Raw genomic sequence first — 19,421 nt, 5'->3', positions numbered from 1 at the left:
TAAGCCTTATGATAATGTTCCCGCACGGAGGATTTAGAGAGACGCACTGGGAGAAGTATAATCTGAATCGCTCTACAGTTTCGTTTATTTTCGGGTTGTAATGTTCATCAAATTTACGTATCATCTGGTACAGTGGCAGACCGTGCATTTCACACCTAGGCCTTCAGTAGTCAACCCGCCCCTCAAAAACTAATTTATGGCTATAAAAAAACCATCTTAATATGCAGAAATACAGTATAAAGAGCCACTGCATCGCAGATAGATAATTCCTGTAGCCACAACAGTGCTCTAGAGTGCGACCAATTTGGTCACACGTGCGACCTAATTTCTCAATGGTGCGACTAAAAAAAATCAAAGGTTGCACCGGTGCGACCAGCCGTTCGAGGGGAAAAAAAACGAAACTCCGTGACTCTTAAAGTCTCCCTGTTGTTCAACAACAGACACACATTAGGCCCATATCATGGTCTAAACCAATCAGAGATAGTGAAGGGTGGATCCCGCCCCCCTCTGATTGGCCATGGTCCAGATATTCCTGTACGTGTGTGTACGTTTGAAAATGCATGTGGTGCAGTCAGACAGAGAGAGGTGAGTAGCCCATCAGGTAAACAGTGGATGTAGCCGCGGATTATGAGAGAAGATGAAAAGAACGATTGACAGCTTTTTCGTTAAGAATGTTAAGTTAGGGCCTGATCCGTCCGAAAATCATAACCAATGCTCTGACAGGGAGCCATCAACCTCCCAAGTAAGCCCTGGTCCAGAGACGGCATTCGATAATGAGCCACATACGATCGAGTCCGAGCCCACTGAAATTAAAAGGGGTAAAGTGTATACATTTCGAAAAGAGTGGCTTGACCAGTTTCCCTGGCTAAGATACAGTAAAGCCGATAATATAATGCACTGTATTTACTGTAAAGAGTGTGGGAAGACCATGGCCGGCAGTAGTGCATTTGTGACTGGTTCTAATACATTTAGAATTGAAACGCTGAAAAAGCACAATGCATCTATAAAACACATTACATGCCGCGATAAATGCACTGCTCAAGTGTCCCCTCTCCCCGCTGCCTTTCAGCGCAGGCAGCAGCAAACAGATCATCAGACGGCCGAGATGATAATTAAGTTTAACGTTGCCTACAATATTGCAAAGAAGAACTTCCCTTCACTAAATTCAAGTCCGAAATAATTCTTATGAAGAAAAATGGCTTGAACGTAAACCCGACGTACAGCAATGATGTCGCGTGCGCCCAATTTATAGGAGTCATCGCAGATACATTGAAAAAAAAGACGTCTGTGCAAATTGCGAACAGTGCATGCATGGCATTCCTGATCGACGGAGACACAGATATCGCCACAAAGGAATACGTCATTGTGTACGGTCGTATCTTGCGGAGAGGAAGACCGGTGAATATACTTATTGGACACATTGAGGTCGAGCATGCTCATGCCCAAGTCTGGAAGATTTTGATACTAGAGAGAGTGTGGCCAGCTGGTTTAGTCAAGGCCAAAGATCAAGAAGGCCAAACTACAGGAGTTGGCCATCCGAGGGGCATGTGACTGCAATGGGGGATAGTCCATAAGACATTGAGCCATGAGATGTTCAGTTTGAAGCCCTTAAAATACTTAAATTAACTAAAAAGAAAATCTAAATTATCTTGAGATTTTTTAAGTTTAAATTTCAGCTCAGTAAAGCACTTTAAGCACCAACACTTTTTCAGTAAGTTACCTTTCTTGTAGAATTGTGCTTGCCTTCAAATAAAGAACTTTATATTGACCAGATTGTTAGTTAATCATTTACAAGTCAATATTGCCTATATGGACAGCGATTTAAAACAAAAAAACAAATAAATAAATAAAGTGAACTTGTAAAACTGTGGTGTTAAATGTGAAGCGGTTGAAAATTTGGGTGCACCTAAGAAAAAAAGTTAGGCGCACCAGTGCAACCAGTGCAAAAAGTTAGTCTAGAGCCCTGCACAATAAATGCCTTTATTGAATAGACAAACCAGGGGTCAACAAGTTCCTTTCTACTGCAGCTACAGCTGCGGCACACATAAAAAACATCAATAATAACTCATAAACTTGCAATATTATTTAGGAAAATCGCAACATTTTACTCACCAAAAATTCGGATTATTTGCAAACAAAATCCATCCTCCTCTCTTTCCTCAAAAGCAGTTCAATTACTCTGTCATACAGATTATCTGTGCACTTCAGTTCCATCAAAAAGTCCCTTTCTATCGCCGTCGAAGCTAATGCTGAAAGTCGAACCTGCCCTGTCATATTTCTGGCATAAGTTTTAATTCGCTTTAGGGCTGAAAATGTCCACTCAACAGAAGCAGTGTACACGGGAATGGTCACCGCCAAATATACCAATGTGAACAGCTGCCACATGCTCTCATTCAGATTTTTCTGATGAAGAAAGTCAAGGAGATCAGTGGGAGATTTTCCTGCAAAATCATCCATGGCATACATTACAGTCAGTTCTGTTTTTAGCCGAGACAGATCAAAAACCACTCCGTGGCTCTTGTGTTAAACTGGAGAAGGGTGCATGCGGGATATTTTTCTTGTATTCCCGAAACTTCTGGGAGTCGAGGAGCGTGACAAACATCAGTTTTTCGTGGTCTTGAAATCTGGTCTGTGTCCGGCAAATAATATTGTCCAGAATCCTGCCATGGAGTTGGCGGTAGTGCGTGTGAGGATCTTGCGCTCGGAGCGCCACTGGTGCGTTCAGTGGCCTCGTAGAGTTCCTCATATCAGCTTCTATCCAATCAATGGGCCTGAATACGGTGACGTTGCCGTATGCCTGCTAGAGGGCCCTACTGACACCAACTCAAAATCTGATTGGTTGAAGCAACAGTTTAATCGACATTTATTCTGTGTTAGAGGGCCTGCAGAATGGATTGTGAAGGCCTCTCTGCCTGGCAACAAATGATGGCTGAAATGTAATTGGTTAAATGCTTTAATATGAAAATACATGTCTGGAAGCAGCACAACCATTGGAAAAGCTATGAAAGGAAGCGGACAGACTATTTGGAATTATTTAATAAGTATTCATGGACAAAATATAATTAACATCAGTTTGTGATTCAGATATTTTTTTTAGGCCAGTAGAGAAGGCCTTGCAGGCCCTGACAGCCCGCCATTCAAGCTCTTGGTTAACTCATCATCACCGGTCAGCGCCTGACACAATTCTCTGCCCTGCTCTCCAATAAGATAACGGAGTAATCTGACCTTAGTGTTTTCCTCTGCCACCAGCATTGCAAGTTTTGTGTATAATATGAATTCGTCCTTCCATGTTCTCCATGACTTCGCCAGGTCTTTAGCATCGAGGCTTTATACCCTGCGTCTTCTCATTAAACTTGTATCTCGCGAATATCTTGTGCGAACTTGTGATGTCCACGGCTATATTTAATTTTAGCTCAGACCCGGCACTTAAAAGTTTCTCTCGCACTTTCGCTAAAGGAGGGTTTCCGCAGTAGCTGCACTTATGAATGTGGTAAGCACAGTCCTTCACCCACAAATATTTACCTTATATGGGCAGGCACTCAATTACGTGCGAGGCGTGATGATGTGAGATGCAACTCTGCCTCACACGGCGACCGAGCTGCAGGCTATGGCCGTATACAGTATATGGACGAAAGTAGGTTACAGTTATGACCTTGACGTGTAGAATTTTGAAATGAAACCTGCCTAACTTTTGTAAGTAAGCTGTAAGGAATGAGCCTGCCAAATTTCAGCCTTCCACCTACACGGGAAGTTGAAGAATTAATGATGAGTGAGTGAGTGAGTGAGTGAGTCAGTCAGTCAGTCAGTGAAGGCTTTGCCTTTTATTAGTATAGATAATGTTGAAGCAATATCTCTATAAGAGTCTCTAAGGTAAAATCCTACAATCATATATTTAACAAACTTTCAAGATTTCTTGGCTCAGTCTTGTTTAATTAACACATTTGAAATTTATTTGGATTAAAAATGTCATTTTCTTCATTATGTGGAATGCCAGAGTCCTTTATGGCTTGCTTTAAAATATGGTTCTATAAGAGTGCTTTGCAAGGATAATGTGCACAAATAAATGGTTAATCTACCAAAAGTGGTAACCCTTCAGATCATTATTTACTGAAAATAAATTCTGCTTTTCCAGATAATGCTGTTTGACTCCCTCATCCCTAAGACATACAATACTGGTCAAAAGTTTTAGAACACCTCAGTTTTTCTTCCAGTTTAATTAGCTGAAATACAATGGATGACTAAAAATTCTGAAAAGGTAAGCAGTAAACTGCCAGAGGTGTAAAGTTAAAGTTTAGGTTAGCAAAAACAGAATTAAAGGACATTTCAGAATATTACAAATGGGACTTCTTCAGGGAACAACTAATAGTTTACAGCCTACAGAGGTTCAGCAGAAAATCTTTGCAAGCTGAAGCTAACAATTTGCACATGTGTCACAACTTTGGTTGATTACTTAAAACCCTCTGTCTGTCTTAAAGCAGAGTTGGATCATACTGTGGTACTACAACCTCTGAAGTACTCCTTGGACAATATTACACTGTAGAAAGTTGTAAATGCCAAGGATAATGGCAAGGAAATGGCAATTAAATACTGAAATGAGACAAAGCATTGTTATCCTTAGATGTATAGGCTTTTTATTTAGAGAAACTGCAAAAAAATCAGCTTTTTATTTAGAGAAACTGCAAAAAAATCAGTGGCACTAAGTACAGTCTATGGTAAAGCGAGGTCCATGGCTGTCTGGCATTTTAATAAATAATTGTGGCATTCATGTCTTTGTGTGGGCTGATATGACAGCGTGGTAAGTGGATCCTGTGTGCAATACGGAAGCGGACAGCCCTGCACAGGTGTAGGATTGTCTACGACCCTAATTGACGCTGGGAGCTGCTTATTACCACATCTGTGCCACGTTCCCAGTTTAAAAGGGAGGTGCGAGTGCAAGAAGGGAGGGAAGGAGAAACAGAACAAAAGAAAGCAGAGGTTAAAGGACAGAGAGAAAGGCAGGAGCAGTAGCAAGCTGTTGCTTCCCCAGGAGGTAGTGCATGGCCCGCACTCAGGAGGGGGCACGAGGCAGCCAAGAGTAGTAGTGATTGTTACATTCAAGAGGATCCTCTCGTTGGGGGAGCCTGGATTGTCAGCTGTGGGTAAGCCGGAGAGGCGTCGGGTTTTAAACAGGTAGCATTGGGAATGAGAATTTTAAACACTCCTGTCTGAATTTTAACCTCATTTCAATAGATGTATTTATTCAGCTTTTAACCTCCACCAGCACTTTGATTTTTTTAATGGATTATTTCTTGATTAACTATTTTCTGAGCACTGTATAATTTGAATATTTTTTTTTTTTTAATAATAAAAGCACCTTTCACCATCCCTTTGCTGGTTGTGTTTTGTCCTCATTAGCTCAGCTAATCCAGTTATGTTATTGATGGTGTCAGGTGCAAGAGGCTCCCTAAAGAAAATGAAGAGGGAGCAAGATGCTGACCAGCACTGTCACACGGTCCTACATGATGCAAAGGTAATGGTAACTGGAAGAAAGTCTAATAGGAAGAGATCTGGCAGACCCAAAGTCACAACCCAATCAGGAGACAAGTTTGTGAGGGTCACTAGCTTGTGTGATATGCATCTCACAGCACAGCAGCTTCAAGCACAACTTAACAGTGGTCAAAATAATCAAGTCTCCGTTTCTACTGAAAAGAGGAGATTTAGTGCTTCAGCTATGACAGGTTGAGTGGCAGAAAGAAAGCCATTCCTTAAAGGACAAAATAGGGCCTTGAAATACTGGCTGTAGACTACTGCAGACTGGAAGAAAGTCTTATGGACCAATGAATCAAAATTTGAAATCTTTAGTTCATCAAACAGGGTGTTTGCACACCGTCAAGTTGGTGAAAGGATGGTTCTTCCGTGTGCGACACCACCAGTCAAACATGGAGGAGAAATCGTTATGGTGTGGGGTTATTTTGCTTGAGGCAGAGTTGGTACTTTGCATTAAGATATCTAAACTCTGCGCTTTCCATAAAAATGGAAAAATTCAGGTGTTCTAAAACTTTTGACCGGAGTATATACGTTAAGTTTACTGGTAATTCTTAATTGACTAGCATGAGGGTGTGAAGTAAAGGGTTGCCTTCTGCTATACAGGTGCTGCTTCTGGGATAGATTCCACCTCATTTTCCTGAGCTGGATTACGGGAGTTTAAGAATGTTATTTTATCTGCCAAGCAAATGTCCACCTTTTATTCATTTTTATGTTGATGTATACTCTGTTATTAGTTTAGTTAGCAAATACTTTTTTTTCTTTAGCGCATTACTTTCAAGAATATTAGTTGATTTTAACAGATTTTAACACCATTATTGTGCTATTTTTCTGTAGGAGGGCAGATGCTTTTGTGGTGCACTTTTAGTTATAGATTTTTTTTTATTTCTTGAACAGTAAACTGCTCTTATGGCCTTTTCTTTTAAAAACTTTATTTTGAAAAAGTTATTTTTTGCCCACATGAAATTTAAAGCAACCAAAAAACTATCATTTATTTTATTTACATGATGTACTCTTCAAATGCTTTAGGGCAAGAGAATTACTTAATTCTCCAGTAGTAAAGCCTGTTAGTCCACTTGGTGGCTGAAGATAAATAGTAGTTGTGGTGCAACTTTATTAATGATAAACTAGCGCAAACATAATGACAATGTTGTGGTATTTTTGGTACTTCTGAAAACTGAATGGACTAGTAGTAATAGAGAAAGAATGGAAAAATAGGATCTTCATCTTCTGGGATTGCATCTGTGGCCAAAGTCCTTGTGTCTAAGTAACAAATATTAATTTGATTAACAGAGTTTGTGTATATTAAATAGTACTAGGTTGTTGTACCGTGTTAGCCTTTATGAATGTAGAGAAAAGCCAAGCAAAATGACACCTTTTATTGGTTATACTAAAATATAAATTTATTAACTGAAAAGCCAGTGGCTTTGAAAATGTTAGCTAGAATAAAAAAGTGAATCTTTTTGAATATGTAACACAACACTGCATTTTCTTCATCAAGGAATACTAACCTTGTATTAAATTAATGTTTTTACCTACAGACGCATGGTTATAATGTACTGATATTTTAAATACTGAAATCTGGCCATCTTTCATGTGACTCTGTTTAGTTGGGATAAAAGAACATTTTTATTTACTTATGGTAATTTACAGTGGTTGTCACTGTTGCCTAATGGTTCTAACATCATGTGTTCGAACCTTGCACCTAAGTATTTTGAGTTTCAGAGTAAATGATGTGTTGATGCCTTTGGTACTTCCAGTTAAAGAGCCGACCAACACTGATGGCCTCTCTACCACTTCTAGAATTCAGCATTTGAAATGCAGTACATTAATGATTTATGTTAGGATGTCTCCAAGGCACCCACTGATAATTCCTTAAACATATCCATTAGTGTGAAAAATAAGAGGAGATATCATTACTTGGCAAACTATATCAAGAGTTAAGTACTCCCCCTACCATCAGTATAAACAGGGTTGATTCATACCTCATAACTATGAATTTAGTCTCATGTGTCTAGTATAAGCTTTTATCATTTATTATTTTGATAGATGTCATTCATTTGCATTAAGCCCTTTTTTAATTGTCCGAAATTGTCCAGTTAAAATATGTCATTGGTGTTTATATGTTTTGATATTTTATACCTAGAGAACTAAGATGGCAAGCATTAGAAATCTTATCAACAAGTTATTTATTATATGGGATTACAGTGTTCATGACCATTCTAATTTGTAGGACAGTCCATCTAATAAAAATTCATAAAGATTTTCAAAGCAAATTATTTTTGTTGGTTTCATAAATATATTAAAGACTTAAATATCAATTGGCATTTGACATACAAAGTGCTATATTTGTGAGAAAAATCAAAATCTGTAAAATCCAAAAGACTCTGGATGTAATTTTTATAGATGATTATGAGTTGACCAAATTTCTGACTAACCAATTTCAAGACCCTACTACATTTCCTTGACTCACATGGACAGCTCAAAATATATCTGTCAGTTTTTGAAACACATTTTTCAATTTGTTAAATTTATTTTTTAAAGAGATTACAGTCTTCCTTGTTCACGTTCTTATCAGTTGTCAAATCATTGTTGCATCTTGTAGTAAAAGGATTAATTCTAATTCAGAGCAAGTTTACGGTCTACACAGAAAGTTATCGTGTTACAGTGTCACAAAGGATTTATGTGTTTGTGTATTTTCATATATAGTTTGCATGTGTGCATGCACATATATGTATAATGTATGTGTGTGTGTGTGTGTGTGTATATATATATATATATATATATATATATATATATATATATATATATATATATATATATATATATATATATATATATATAATAGTAAAATGTGTGTGTGTGCTATTTTAGATTCATGTTTCTACGATGACAGTGCTGCCAAGATATGCAATTCATATTTTGTTGATCCTGCCAGTACTGTGCAACCTCTGGTCATTTATAAATAGACTTTAGTTCCTTTTCAGCTGTAATGCTTAATCAGCATTAGACACTATTTAAATACTATTTATCTAGCACAACTGCTGAATGTTAAAGAAAGATGAAAACAGATGGGGAAAAATTATTTTCATTTTGATCTGCTATGCTATTTTGTTTCAGTTCACATATACTGTAGACTATCTAGTTTTTAACTATAAAATCTAATGTTGCACCTTCCAACTGTAGATTAGATTTAATAATAGTTGTAAGAGATCATTATTACTGTTTGTTTGGTATCATTTTTATAGTCAGTGAAATGTAGGGGTCTGTTTTTCTCCATAATGTGACACTAAATAGCAGAATTTTTTCAAATTGGACCAAAAACTGGAAAAATATTGAGCACTGAAGGGTCTCTCTAAATGATATTTTGTTGTGTATTTTATATATAGAAAAATTATATGCTTATGTTTGCTAAATGTACTGAAGAACAGCACAAAAAAATTTATTATGGTGTTTTTTTGACATATGGCAATCAAGAGGCTAAACAAAATAGCTGAAATTTTAAGCCTAATTAAAGACTTAGAATCACTAAAAAGTAAGGAAGGATATTTTAAATTATGCTATTTTTCCTTTTCTGGTACAGTAATGCATATTTAGGGTACATGTGAAGTTTTCCATGAAAATCATGCAAACGTCTTTAATGTAATGAAAGGCATTGGTCAGTACAGCACAATGTGTACAACCAAGAACAGATACTGCCACAGATGACTGGCACTTACACATGAGACAGCTTTATTAGCCAAGTGTGCAAGGTGCAATTATAAAATTACAAAAGCCAATTCAACTGCTGACTAATACCAATGCATTACAGTTACTTTTCACTCTCATTATAAAAATGAATGAGCCTCTTTATTATTCACTACTCAAAACATTTTTTTCAAGATCAAAATCGTTTTAAGATTAATTTTTCATGTTGAAATTCATGACCATGTTTGACAAAGACATAGCTTAGTCATGTATATGGACAAAAAGCAAAAAAATCATCAAGTAGCTTGAAGATTTCATAAATCTGTTTGAAGTGATTAGTTATCTAGATATTTTTATTATGTGTGCAAAAGTTTGTTTTTTCAAGCTTGAATAATTAGCTCTCATTTAGTTGTGCCCTAGTTAATCTGAACAACTTTTTCTGATTTTCATTTTTTTTTTTTTTTAGGGAAATCACGGTACTCGGAAGCTCTGGCTTACAGTGTACCAACACTGGCTATTGCCATTGTAGCCCCGATTCTAGTGCTTATAATTCTGGCTGTGATTGCTGTGTATGTATTCGGAAAAATAAACCGGAATCATATGGAGAGGCTGAATGCCCGTGATGCTGAGTATGGGACAATAGATGGCCTTATTGCTTCTAATGTTGGTGAAAGTACACTGGCAGTAAGTGAAGCTGATTTTCTGTATCTACTTTTTAATTTTGTTTTTAGCTGAGAAAGTAATACTATTATCCTGAGCTAGTGTAATTTGATATATATAATTTGTCAAATTTTTAGAAATATGCCTAAAGAAAGGACAAAAATATTTAGTTTTTGTTTGTAATGTCAGCCCTGAGCCTACTCTTTACATAGAATTTATATAGGAAAATGTTATGTGAAATTCTCAAAACTTTATTCTTATTATTCATAATAAATTATTTTATAGATTTAGTAATTTATGAGCATGCTGATGTTGATCTGTAGGTTATGCTTTCATCAAAAAAGAAACTAAACTCTTTTTTTTGTGTTTAGTCTTAATGACTATGTTAAGAAGATTGGTATTGCCCCCTGGTGGCTAGACTATATGAAAAAATTAAAATATGTCCCATAAAGCTTTTACAATCCCCTTCCCAACCCTTCTGACAATATTTACTTTATTTCTTCTCACAGGACCTGTTGGATCATTCATGCACATCAGGCAGTGGATCTGGTTTGCCTTTTCTTGTGCAGCGAACAGTAGCTCGACAAATAACTCTAATTGAGTGTGTAGGTCAGTATGTGGATATGGATGACTGTGTGTTTAATTCTTTCATAAACATAGTTTGACAACATACATCTAAAGCCAAAGTTAAATTTTAATATTTTTTATAAATTTAGTAGATATGTTTGTTTTTCTAAGTCCTACTGTATATAATGAACTACGAAATAAGAGTGAAACATCTACATAGTGGCTGTTTTTCTTTTCCTTTTGCTTGTATGGGTATATAAGAAATATTATTCTTCATTTTTAATGTATCAACAAATGCACTGTATGTTTTCCTAAATGCACATATAAGCCATTTGTTTCAAATTCTTAGTATATCAGAGGTTAAGTATGCTTTGGGTATTGCACAAAGCCATAGTTATTTAATTTTACTCATTTTGGTTTTTTTTTTCCTCCCAGTGTGCTTCTCAATAGTTATGATTCAGAGTGTTGGACTGGTAGAGAAGACAGATAATATCATGTCCTATACTTCAGTAATTATACATAGAGAATATATCTATACTAATAAAAGGCAAAGCCCTCACTCACTCACTCATCACTAATTCTCCAACTTCCCGTGTAGGTAGAAGGCTGAAATTTGGCAGGCTCATTCCTTACAGCTTACTTACAAAGGTTAAGCAGGTTTCATTTTGAAATTCTACGCATAATGGTCATAACGGTCGACAATGTACGCCATGCTGAACTTTCTTATTTATGGCCCCATCTTCACGACATTTGGTAGGTGGCTTCCCCGCGCTAACCAAAATTGATGTACGTACTTATTTCAGTGGTATGATGCCACTGTCGGCCGCGATATTGAAGTTTCCAATGTCACTAATTCTCCAACTTCCCGTGTAGGTAGAAGGCTGAAATTTGGCAGGCTCATTCCTTACAGCTTACTTACATAGGTTAAGCAGGTTTCATTTCGAAATTCTACGCATAACGATCGACAACGTACGCCATGCTGAACTTTCTTATTTATGGCCCCATCTTCACGAAATTTGGTTGGCGGCTTCCCTGTGCTAACTGAAACCAATGTACGTACCTATTTTGGTGGTATGATGCCACTGTCGGCCGCCATATTGAACTTTTCAGCTGTCTTTGTTACTTATGGGCCCATCTTCAAGAAATTTGGTACGCGGGTTTCCAACACTAACTGAATCCTACTTACGTGCATATATACGTTCATACCCTGCAGCTCGGTCACCGTGTGAGGCGGCTTTGGGTCCTCCATCCCAACGCCTCCCATGTTGTTGGCTGCCTGCCTATATAAAACTGTCCATCACTCCAGTCTCTACATTCTCTTCCTTGCTTCGCCACGGGATTCACGTCTCCCTGCTGATAACTACAGCCTTTTTATTTAATCCACGGCTTCTCCGCTGTTTTATTGTTCATTTATTACGATTATAGTTATTGTGTAGGTATTTTAGAATTACTTTACGTTGTTCAGGAACACATTTCCTTTATCATTCCAACCGTACCCCCATTAACATGTCTATCAAGGTGATCACCATCGATCAAAGAACTGTCACTTACTGAGTGGTTTTCATGCCCGGAGATGGCACCTACCTTTTCCATTCTCTTTGTTATATATTGCACGGCCTTATCAGGCTCACTCTTGATATCCGGAGGAACATTGTGTCTTATGTATTGAATGACTGGGACAGGTTCAAGGTGTGGACTGATGACGGTACAGGAGATAATTATCCTACACAGGAGCACTATAAGAGTGAAATGCTTAAGCCCTTCACCTATGGTTCTGCATGTGAGTTGATGGCTGCCGCTGAATTGTTCAGTTGTCGTTTTCAAGTGTACCGAAATGGCCAAATATTTTACACCTTTTGACAACCGCTAATGCCTCTTAAACATCTTAGATTCACAGGTGACGATTTCAGTAGTGAACACTTTGATGTTTATGAATGTTTAAACTCTCAAAAGCTGGATGTGAAGTTATCGATGAAACGGGTGTATACCTACAACGCTTGACAGATGCCGAATGTCTCTTCAACACAAGTCCTCCAAATACTGTCGTAATTGAAACAAACCATGAAACTCAAACCAATTATGACAGCAGCTGTGAGATTTGAAACAAGATTACTGTTCACATGACCAACTGTACATTGCATGCTTAAGAGTAAGCTCAGTGCACAGCTTGGTCATATTACAACCGGAGGGCCGAACTTATTAAGGTTTACTTTTCTTCTTAATAAAAATTTGAAGGCAGTGCTTCGTCGCTGCGAAGCGCGGGTCTTTTGCTAGTATACTATATAGGCGAAATAGTTGGTGAAAATGTGACTTTATGGGTCCATGATCCTAGTTCCTATAGTCGTAAATAATCTTAAGTTTAGTTAACAAGTAGCCGAGTACATATAATTTTACATTCTCTGCTAGAAGGAGATTTAGCAGGGTTTTGAAGCCAAAAGCCAGGAGGAGACTACACTCGCTAAAGTTTAAAAGCCACACAAAACTTCTAAAGCAAGAGATGTGTCATTTATTACATATGCAACAAATACTTTTTTTTTGTTTTGCCATACAAATGCAAACATACTCTAAAAGTGTATATATACACTGCTGACGTTATAGAGAAAAGTGTTACATATTAACTTTAAAAATGGGGTTGGAAAATTTTGATTATACTAGCATCATGTAAAATTAAAACATTAATTCTTAGCCTTAATTTTAAATCTGAAAAATATCAATTATGTAAAAGTTGTTAAAATAATTTCCTAAAAATTGCTGTCTGTTTCACACAAGCCAGTAGAAAAGGTGAATATGAATAGAAATGCGATTTGAATGTGAATGAGAATGCCTAATTGAATTATTAAATGTGAGCAATCATGGTAGTCAGTGAACCATTCACAAAGTATAATTGTTACTATTGTTGTTTTTATTATATAACTTAATTCTTAATTTTTGAACTGTTCTACAATACAATTTAAATAATTGTGGAGAGTGTTGTTGTAGTGTACTCCATATTGCTTTTTTTCTTTAACTTTACTATCTTATAAAAACTCCCTTTGCCCAAAAGCTTGCAGCACTTGTCAGTTTTATATGGCAATATGTAACTTTCTTTTCATTTAAAGTTCAAGTTTAATTTTTTGTCTTGTGTACACATTACAACATCCAATTTTAGGGAAAGTATAGGTTAGAACAATTGATATACTAGTCAATCAATTAATTTATTGCTGGTGTTGGCTTTGGCAATGGCAGTAATTATACAATATGCTGTCTTCTACTTTAGTTTTCTTACCTTTGTCAGTAGGTGGGGTTTCTGAAGGTCAGATTTTGTATCAAGGTAACCAAAGCACACTTGTTTTTGGAAACAGAATCGTACAATCTATTGACAAACACAAGGGTTATAGAAACATAACTGCTAATTTATTGACATAAAATAAGAATGCAAGACAGTCAATATATATCACAGATGTAGCTGGCTGCTCTTAGCTTCTTTAAGGTTTTCTGAATATTCTTAATTTTGCAAGCTTTTTAGTTTAGTACTAATCTTTTGTTACTTTAGTGTGACACCACAGATAGTGCACCCTTGCTCTAATGCACAGCCTTGGATGAGAAAGGACTAAACTGTTGTTTTGTATTTTAAGAATTTTGTTTGCAATTTAGTGAAAACCTTATAAAAGCTAGAAGGTTACCTGACACAGTTGGTCTTAGTGCACATTACCAATCAAACATGAGAAAGCTGGTCTTTAGATTGCTGTTTACTTCCTGCTTGGAGTTCTAATTTATCTTGACACAGATAAAAGAATTTTATAATACCTAGCCTTTAAGGGTTGAGCATGATGCTATGTATTGATTGTAAATCATTGCTCCAAGTTCAAGTGAAGAACTTTGAGTGTAAACTTTGCTTTTGCCATGTAGTCCTTTGTTCATGGTGTAGTGTTGTATTCATAAGCTCACTATTTTTTTTATTTTAAGGGTAGATGTAACGTGGTGACTGAATCAAAGTCACAGGTTAGTTATTAATTTGAATTACACTATGGATGGTGCCGCTTGGTTTCGGCTTCCCCTTAAGTCTGTTCTCTTAACATACCTTGTGTGCCACTGAAATCATGGCAAAATGCTTTTTTCCACAGTCCATTAGTTGCAAAATCAGACAGAGTATTTACACAAAGCACTCATGCAAGTTGTCTTGCTATCCCATCCCCCCAAGACAGTTGAAGTCAACTCAGACGCAAAATTCCCTGAGCTCAAGTCTGTTTATCCGAGTGTGAGGTGTCTGGGAACTGTATAGGTTAAATAATATATTGTTATTTGGAATACATAAATTTTATGTGTGTTACGTGTCTACAACGTTCTGGGTAAATGAAGGATGACAGGAAATGCGAGGCAAGAAATGTTGAACACATAACTGAAACAAACTTTTTTCATGTTATAGTAATAATGACAAAATGCTGACATGAAATGTATAATGTGAGAAGACTGAAGTCCAAATATCAAATAAACACTTTCAAAAAGGGTATAATAAAATAAGTGCGCTTTTATTCAAGAATATAACCAATGAAAAAGAAATAGTTCAATTTACATGTTGTTTTCAAAGAGTAAAAATCCAAGCCCAAATATCAGTCGACACAAGATCGACATGTCTGCTTGGCAGTTGCAGACGTAAGAACCACTGCCTCGTAATCAAGAAGTTGCCCGGGTTCTCCCCGTTTTTAGTAGTAAGTTGCTATTATTATTGCTATTGTACAATAAAAACATGCATTTGATTTGAGTCTGTAAAACCCGGCCTAAATTTTTGGTATCTGTAAAAGATATCGCTGAAGGGATATAAGCAGACACAAACGCTGGTGAATCATTTCTTCTTGGTATCTTGTTGTCACTTAAATTTTTTATTCAGTTTTATTCCTGAATAAAAGCACACCTGTTTTGTTATACCTTTGTGAAAGTGTTTGATTTATATTCCGATAACCACTTGAATTGCATCAAATCTGTCTCTGCCTCTCTCGCATATTCACACACACATCTATACACATTTCCGATCTTGCCCAATTTCCGCATTGTGGTGCATGGTACTGAAAATGCAGACAGACTTTTTTTTCCTTTGGGCACATACACTGTAAGCATGGTACTGCAAGATCTAAACTCTAGCATAGAGAATTGCTCATGTACTGAAGTGACTTTAGCTGCAGGTGGAAGTTCCAATCTCACTTTTTTTTATTGTGCCAAGTACAGTTGTGTTGCAGTACAGCAGTCCATTAGCCAGTGAAGGAGTGGCATTGCAAATGTATTTTGTCTCCAAACCTGCAGCAATTTTATGCCAAATTTGTCAGGCTGATGCAACAAAACATTCTGACCAGGCATCAACCATAGCACCAACTGTGGTCATCGCTGCTCTTGTGAAAAGAATGGAGATAAACACCATCAACTCAGAGAGGGAGAGGCAAGTTCCCTTTATCACATGAATGTGACAGAAAAAATAAAATGTAACTTTTTCTTTGGTTTTATTCTTGAATAAAAATGCACTTGTTTTGTGGAAGTGTTAATTTGATATTTGGACTTCAGTCTTCACACATTATACACTTCAAGTCAGCATTTTGTCATTATTACCATAACATGAAAAACATTTCTGTTTTTGTTAGGTGTTCAGTATTTCTTGCCTTGCATTTCCTGTCGTCCTAAATTTATCCAGATCGTTGCAGACACAAAACACACATGAAATGTATATATTTCAAATATTATTTACCCTATACATTTCCAGACACCTCACACCCAGATAAACAGAGTTGAGCTCTAGAATTTTGCGTCTGACTTGACTTCAATTGTCTTGGTGGGGGGTGGCAGGCTGCTTGTGGTGATTGACACATTTACAAAACAAAAATTCTCATGAAGAGGTGTGAAGGAATTTAAGGTGGTCTGGCATTACAACTTTTTTTGAAATAAGTTCAAATATATAATTATCTTTAAATTTTAATTCATGCTTAACACTTGTCTATGCAGGTAAAGGCCGCTATGGAGAGGTGTGGAGAGGCCAGTGGCAGGGAGAAAATGTGGCTGTGAAGATATTTTCTTCAAGAGATGAAAAGTCTTGGTTTCGTGAGACTGAAATTTATAACACTGTCCTCCTCCGGCATGAAAATATTTTAGGTAAAAAAATATATATATTTTTATGATTTGCATAATAAAGGTCATCTTGTGTATTGGCCATTTTGTGTTTTATTCCAAATACTTTGTAGACACTTGATAGTTGCTGACTGCTAGTAAATATTCTCATGGCCGTTTTTACTGCCTTACCTTTTGTTTCATTCAGTAGTAACAAACTAGGAACTAACCCTTGAAACACCGTGTACTCACCCTTTAAAGAGGGCTGGTTTAGAATTGCCAGTTAACCAAATGCACATGTCTTTGAGATATTTGAGAAAAATTAGTAGTTTCTTGGTCAAAAACCTATGATTTTAAATCCAGGACTCTTGGAGCTATGAAACAGGAGTGCTACCAACTACAACTGCAGGCTGTCTTAATTATTTTACAGTGGAAAGGGCATTTACGGCTGCCAACCTCAAATCCAATATTAAATGCAAACATTTAAAATCAAGACAGCATTCCTAATGTGCAAAACAATATTTTAACATTATTGCTAGAAATCCACAAATAAGATTTGGACAAGTGAAAGTGTCTAGTTAAAGTTTGTGATATAAGCTATTATACAAGAATGCTAAAGAACAACGTTTTGTATGTATTTAAAGGACTCCTGTTTAAAAAGTGGTCATTTTTACTCACCAGGGCATATGATAGGACAGCATAATTTTGCATAGAAATGTGTTGCATATGCTGTAGTGATAATTAAGTTTGTTTCTTTGTTAATAATAGCAGTTATTACTCATTATGTACCATTCAAATTTATTTTCTGTCACTAGTTAATTTAACCGTTTAAATGTACAAACTTAGCAGGGTATTTCTACACCTCACTTCATTGGCATGGTTTTAGCATACTGCTCAGTGCATGGAAAATTCAAGTTTTACATTTTAGAACTTTTAGATTTTTTTTTTATTTATTTTTTTTAATGTTTTCAAACTACTGTTGGTTGAATCCATGAATGCGGAACTAACGGATATGAAGGGCCGACTGTATACTTCAAACAAAAAACTTGCACACAATTCATTAATTTCTCTTTTAACTATTGTTTTGTATTACAGGTTTTATTGCTTCTGATATGACTTCAAGGAATTCGAGTACTCAGCTATGGCTGATTACGCACTATCATGAAATGGGTTCTCTTTATGACCATCTGCAGCTTACCACTCTGGACACAGTGAGCTGTCTGCGGATGGCTCTATCTATTGCAAGTGGCCTGTCACATTTGCATGTGGAAATCTTTGGCACACAAGGAAAGCCGGCCATTGCACACAGAGACTTAAAAAGTAAAAATATCCTTGTGAATAAGAATGGTCAATGCTGTATAGCAGATTTAGGTAAGATGAGTTGTATAATTTGTATGTTGCATTATATTTTCTTTTAAATTGTTTTGTCATAGTTTCATATTTTCTGTAATGCAAACTGTTTTGTTCACAAGTCATAATTTGGTGTTTTAGCAACTAATACCGGGTAAAAATGTAATATACTGTAAAATGACATCTCACATTAGGACCAAGTACATTTTTGCTCTCAAAAGCCTAAGGATAACCTTTCTGATGCAGCAGACAAAAATGCTGAACCTGTAGTTTGAGTTACTGCGTCTGTGATCTTTTTGACGTACTTCAATAGCTGCACTACTAAGTAGGTTAGCTAAACAGTAAGGTGATTACTGTTTGGCATTACTGGTGAAAACTTGTGCAAGCAGCGTAAGTCCTTCTGCAAATGGCTTTCTCTGAGTCATGAGCATACTGTGAGCACAATTGAAAGTTATCACTTAAGATATTGTCAGAGTTGGTTAAGGGTAGGCATAACACAAGTGTAGTATAATAAGATATGAAGAATAAAAGAAGTGGGCTTGTTTGAAGGAAAAGGGGATGAAGAACAATCAATACCTTGGCACTTGTTAAAAAAAAATAAATAAATAAGAGTCCAGTTCTTGTTTGCGCTTGTCTCTGTACAGTATTCTAAGAGGTCTGCAATTCTACATGAGTGGAAAAAAGGTACATTTGTGGGATAACGCTGATCAAATGCACAGGACAGCTATTTGTGCTCTAAAGGAGGAGTCCCAGCCTTCACAGCTGCTGTGTCTAAAGCAGACTGTGTATGCAGCCAAAAATATGTATTGCCATATTTATTTCAGAGTAGGACCCATCATTTACAGTAACTTGACCTCTCACTAACAAATGTAAGGGTGAAACGTAAGAGTAGGGTCAAAATGAAAATTCTCCTGAGGATGTGGCAGCATCCTCATCTTCACATACTCAGAAAAAGACAATAGTTTGAAAAAGATAAGCTTAGTTCAGCTATAGGATTTTTTTTCTTATTCTTTCAGCTTCTCTTATGCTTACTGTATACATTCTTCCAATTACTTCCAATGTCTACCTTTCTGCCTCTTCTGCCACTTAGTTTTTTTTGGTTCCACATATAATGTTTTGGAATATCAATGTAGTTACATTTTCGTGAGGAGGGATCCTTTTCTATTGAGTTTAAACCAAGCCATGAGTTTAGTGTTTTTGGTTTCGGATCGTGTAACAGCAATTTCCAAATTCCCAGCATCGTCTGGATTAAAGTAAACAGGTTGCTGATTGGGCAAATTAACTGGAAGTCGTTCTATAGTATGAGATTGACCATGCATTTTCATACAGCGTAGTCTCTAGCTAGCTTTTGGGGCACTCATGTAGCGTGAGTAAACAAATGTCTATCTCATCGTGCGTTAAGATGTTTGTGGATGTCTCTCATTTACTTCCACACTCACACAGTCATGGCCTTTATAAACATACTTACAGATATTTGACACTAACAATCGGAACATATTTCTATGTTTATATGACAACCCATTTTTAAGTTTAAAGTGTAATTTGTGAGTTATCGATTACTCTGC

The 19,421-nt window shown here is 36.6% G+C and overlaps 1 protein-coding gene across 3 annotated transcripts in view; it reads left to right on the top strand.

Annotated features, from left to right (window-relative positions):
- Positions 1-19,421, top strand: part of LOC120531753 (activin receptor type-1) — a 119,851-nt gene that overhangs the window by 88,032 nt on the left and 12,398 nt on the right. For all 3 annotated transcript variants that reach the window (XM_039757445.1, XM_039757446.1, XM_039757444.1), the window contains exons 4-7: positions 9,677-9,894; positions 10,380-10,479; positions 16,405-16,551; positions 17,602-17,877. In XM_039757445.1, coding sequence (XP_039613379.1) covers positions 9,677-9,894; positions 10,380-10,479; positions 16,405-16,551; positions 17,602-17,877 — 741 coding nt within the window. The remainder of the gene's footprint in view (positions 1-9,676; positions 9,895-10,379; positions 10,480-16,404; positions 16,552-17,601; positions 17,878-19,421) is intronic.

This window comes from Polypterus senegalus, chromosome 6, assembly GCF_016835505.1.
Source record: "Polypterus senegalus isolate Bchr_013 chromosome 6, ASM1683550v1, whole genome shotgun sequence".
Lineage (NCBI taxonomy): Eukaryota > Metazoa > Chordata > Cladistia > Polypteriformes > Polypteridae > Polypterus > Polypterus senegalus.
Note: the sequence above shows the minus strand (reverse complement) of the source record. Positions and strands in the feature narration are given on the sequence as shown.